Here is a 4,143-nt window from a genome sequence, read left to right on the forward strand (position 1 = left end):
TGAAAGAGGCAGTTATATCTTTGATAAGAAAGATATGCATTTTGACAAGAGACAATATATTCATTGATGACTATGAGCTATCATGTCTATGATGTTTTAATTTTTCATTTGCACAACATTGTTACAAGTGTCTCTGAGGACGCTTAACATATGGCTCACGAGAGTTTTCGATTAATGTCTCTTAAATGTCTAACCCTCACGATAGATTACAATTCTGATGGTGTCACATGAGACTTGACAGCCTTTGTGCTGCACTGGTTGCATTGCGATCATCAAACTCAACAACTTGGTGAAATAGTTTTTTGGCTAGGTTTGTGTCACCCATTAACTGATGTGCTATTCCACAAAAAATATATGTACACAGGAAAGAATGATGTTCTTCTTCCCTTTCACTGTTTTTAATTTTCGATTCAATTTGTTGTAAAGAATGTCTACACGATACAATATCATGAAGATGGTAGTAACACAAGAAGCTGAGAAAATGTGCAAACGCTAAAGGATGATAAATAGTGAATATATCTGCAACATCTCGTTGTAATTCTTGAGGAATTATTGCTGACATCCAATGAAAACGAAGAGGATAAATTGTTACCGATTTTAATACTGTATAAATCTTTTCGTTTTTCATCAGTTTCAACACATATTTTTGTGTATCATTTAATGTGTTTGTGAAACCAAATGATACAGTGTAAATTTTCTCATCTGTGTATTTCTGCAATGCATGTTTTACAACAGTTAATGATGCCAAGTAATTCTTATGAACATAGAAGAAGGAAGCTAACATAAGCAGTACTGAAACTGCATCTGACTGTAAACCTATTAATAAATGACTGAGATCATGTTTGTACATGAAGTAGTAGTGTTTGTTTTCGGAAGTAGATTGATATTCTGAAAACTGTGAGGCAAACGCATATGCTTTTGAAATATATAAGGCAAAGATCTCTTTACATAAACCAGTTCTGGAATGATGGAGAAGATGATATTGCAGACTTTTACTAACGTTTTCTGTTGGAAGAGGAAACAAAGCTGCCATTATTTGTTGTTCTAATATTCTATTTCCACTGGTAAAAGATTCAGTGATTTCACAAGACTTTCTTTTATAACCTTGCAGGGTCTTAGAATATGCAAAACAATCAATTCCTTGCTCATATAAATTAGTAAGTATAGTGATAAGTTTTTCTTTGTTACTAGAAGTGAACCTCAGATAAAACAGATTGTTGTCAGGAATGAAATAATGTGACAATATTGAATATCTAACACAGTACAGCAGTCTTTCTAGACAAGCCATGAAACACGTTATGATATTATTTGGTCTCCAGAAATTTGGGTCTGTTTCTTCTGAAAGCCAAAACATCATAGTTTTAATGAAATATGAACACAATAAACCGTTCAAGTCGTCATGTTTCTCTACTATTTCCTTCAACACAATTTTCAACATAGCATAACATAATAATTGTGTATGACTAAAGGCAAAAATGAGAAATTTTTCTGCAACAGAAAATGACAGTCGTCATTCTAAGTTTTCATTTATAGATCCTTTGCAGCCAATTGGAACAAAAAGCACACCACACGATATGATTTTGGAAATAATCTCAGTTGAAGGCCATGTTGTACGCGGTCTACTAACCCATGACCGTGCCTGAAATATCCATTTGTCACACTTAAGACAACTAGCCAAATCAATTGTATCCTTCATATCAGATACACATGGACCATGAATTTTGGCAAAACGTCTTAAAAAGGAAAATTTCGACGTATTGGACAGTTTATATAGTTCACTTGAAAGCACACATTCCCGATGACTTTTTTCAAAGATATTTTGAAAAACAGTGGGAATACCATGATGATGCTTTAGAAGACATAATTGTGTAAAACAAGGCTGTGTCTCCTCAGTATTCATAATTAAGGGAATCGTGCGACCATCACAGTTAGCTTCTGTTTCTGATTCGTACACCTTAAAGAAAGGATCAATAGTCATTATATCTAAATCACTGCCTTTTAATTTAAGCCCCTCCCCTATACTTCCACTCGTTATCTCTTGAGCTGATTTTGATTCCCCCATATAATTCAAAGTTGAAGCTAATCTCCGAATTCTCACAACCTCTTCAGATCCAATCTTCTGGCAAAGATATTTGTAAAAAGTCCACGACTCACTTTTCTCTTTTGAAATTTTCACCATTTCCCGTATGTATGTCTACAAAAGATTACAATTCAAAGATACATACAATAAAATATTATCATGATTATCAATACACTTAAGATTTGATAATTGTTCAATGATACCTATCCATGTTGTTGGACATTTTATCAGCGCATATATTTCACATTTAATCGAAAGAAATTTCAGTTTTAGCCCAAAGTCATCTTCGCTAGCCAAGGGATCCACATCCGTACTCTTCACCCTTGGCGGATTGAGCCAACATTTGTGATAACAATGTTGCGCCATCTATCGGAAGATAAAATTCACGCCCATTCCGAATACATTATTCTTGACCAATGGTAGCACTTGAACTCTTCAATTTGGAGGTAAAAACACGGTAGCGTCTAGATTCTACACACTTGGTCAAGCCGGAAATGAAAATATACATCAACATTCAGGCATTTGTGCATGAAACATACACAGGAACTTCTATTGGTTGATTAAAAACATTCAAGTTGTCACTAAATATAGTCGTATGTTTAGGGATGTAAAGACTTGTTGCACAATAAACACGTGGTAATTGTTTACAAACACTTTATACATTTACACGTGATCATGTTATAGGCGCTTTTTGATTGAATGCAGCGAGATTTGACTGCAACCAATAAAAATCCTTACCTTGTGTCTCCGAAATTTTATCTCAATCCGCCAAGGGTGAAGAGAGCGGGAGTGGATCGTAACCCTTAGCTAGCGAAGATGGCCCAAAGTGTATTATAAGGGAAATTATCAATAATTATAATAAATACTCACACACTAAAACATTTTGCCAGCTTTTAAAGTTTAAATTGTTTTAATTTACGATCTGCATTTGTTATCATGGAAACAATTGCTTTTGAAGTAAACTACAAAAACAACACTGGATGTTAAGCTACATTATGTGTGTGATGACTACAGTCACCAATCCATTTACGATTTTGCTGATAAAATTTCAATCAACAAAATCTATTAAATGAAATAAATATAGATGAACCTGCACCTCAATATAGACAAGATAATGAACACGAACAATTTGTAATCACAACGTTATGAACAGGGAGTACATCAAGAAAGCATTACGTACGTTCACTGGAGCATAAATTAGCAATTCCATAATTGGATTGTTAGGACAAGCGGACGAACATCGCAAAGTGTATACAAAGCAAGGGTCACATCAGCATTGAAAAACGATCACTCTTGAAAGAAACCCTATTTAATGGAGAGTGTCTGTTTGACAGTTTAATTTACACGTTATCACGTCCCATCGAAATGTAAATATTTATTGAACTCGTTAACTATTAAGCTTGCAGGATAGTGAATAGCTCATTTCACCTTTCCAATCTGTTCCATTCGACCCAGGAACAGCAGGAACAGACGAATTGATAACCTGAAATACATATTATCTCCCTTATTCTGGTTGAAATTTTTCAAACTTGGCGTAAGAAAACAACTGCATGTTATTTAATGAGGACAATAACAGTACTTCCGTACATATGGAAATCAATTAAGTTCACGATGGTATGATTAAGGCTATTTTTTTGTAATTAAATTATCATTTTTAGGGTTATTAGTTTTGCGGGAAACAAATGGTGATTTGATGGTTGTATAGTGAGTTCACCAGAAGTAACATACAATGAGCTAGTTTTATACCTACATTAATTTTGTGATAATTAAATTTCAAATATCAAATCGACGACAGAGGTATGATTAACTAAAGGGGCATTCATTTTTCAATTTCAATATAATTTTAAAAGGCAACCGTTTTTCGGGTAACGAATGGTGATTTGATGGTTGTACAGTGAGTTCACCAGCGTTAAAGCTGGTAGCTAGTTTACTGACATTTGTGATAATTAAATTTCCATTTGATGACCTAAAATCTGTAAACACAAAGTTGTTGTCTCCGAATTCTTAACTTGTGATAAGTATGATACAGGATGCAAAACATATTTAAATTGACTACCAAAATT

The 4,143-nt window shown here is 33.9% G+C and overlaps 1 protein-coding gene across 1 annotated transcript; it reads right to left on the reverse strand.

Annotated features, from left to right (window-relative positions):
* Positions 1-223: 223 nt before the first annotated feature.
* On the reverse strand, positions 224-2,179 carry LOC139515103 (uncharacterized). The gene is made up of 2 exons (XM_071304664.1): positions 1,840-2,179; positions 224-1,338 (listed from the first exon to the last, which is right to left on the reverse strand). The coding sequence occupies exons 1-2, from the start codon at positions 2,177-2,179 to the stop codon at positions 224-226; spliced, it is 1,455 nt and encodes a 484-aa protein (XP_071160765.1).
* Positions 2,180-4,143: the final 1,964 nt, after the last annotated feature.

The sequence above is a fragment of the Mytilus edulis genome, chromosome 3 (assembly GCF_963676685.1).
Source record: "Mytilus edulis chromosome 3, xbMytEdul2.2, whole genome shotgun sequence".
NCBI classification, from domain to species: Eukaryota; Metazoa; Mollusca; class Bivalvia; order Mytilida; family Mytilidae; genus Mytilus; species Mytilus edulis.